Source organism: Penaeus monodon, chromosome 24 (genome assembly GCF_015228065.2).
Source record: "Penaeus monodon isolate SGIC_2016 chromosome 24, NSTDA_Pmon_1, whole genome shotgun sequence".
Taxonomy (NCBI): Eukaryota; Metazoa; Arthropoda; class Malacostraca; order Decapoda; family Penaeidae; genus Penaeus; species Penaeus monodon.
Window position 1 is genome coordinate 14,015,403 of NC_051409.1, and position 272 is coordinate 14,015,674.

Consider the following 272-nt stretch of genomic DNA (forward strand, 5'->3'; position numbering starts at 1 on the left):
GGTCATAAGATGCAGCTTCTGACTCTGTGAAAAGAATTGAAGCTTTCCTCTTCTCGTATACGAGACTTGTCTGTGGTGTTCTCAAGCTTTTCAGCTGTTGTGCAAGAGAAGTTGCCATGGCTGGCAGCTGTTTCTGAACTGTAGTAATAAAAAACAAATATGAGTATGAAATATTAGATATAACAATGTGAGGCCTAGTATATAAATAATGAGCATGTGAGTAGCAATTAGGAATATATTTACCTATTTCATTATATTACATACAAGGACAT

The 272-nt window shown here is 35.3% G+C and overlaps 1 protein-coding gene across 1 annotated transcript in view; it reads right to left on the minus strand.

Annotated features, from left to right (window-relative positions):
• LOC119588605 (HEAT repeat-containing protein 1-like) overlaps positions 1-272 on the minus strand; it is a gene marked incomplete in the record, with an annotated part of 28,625 nt that overhangs the window by 26,524 nt on the left and 1,829 nt on the right. Inside the window, 1 exon segment of the mRNA XM_037937247.1 lies at positions 1-138. Within this exon segment, the coding sequence (XP_037793175.1) occupies positions 1-118 (118 nt within the window).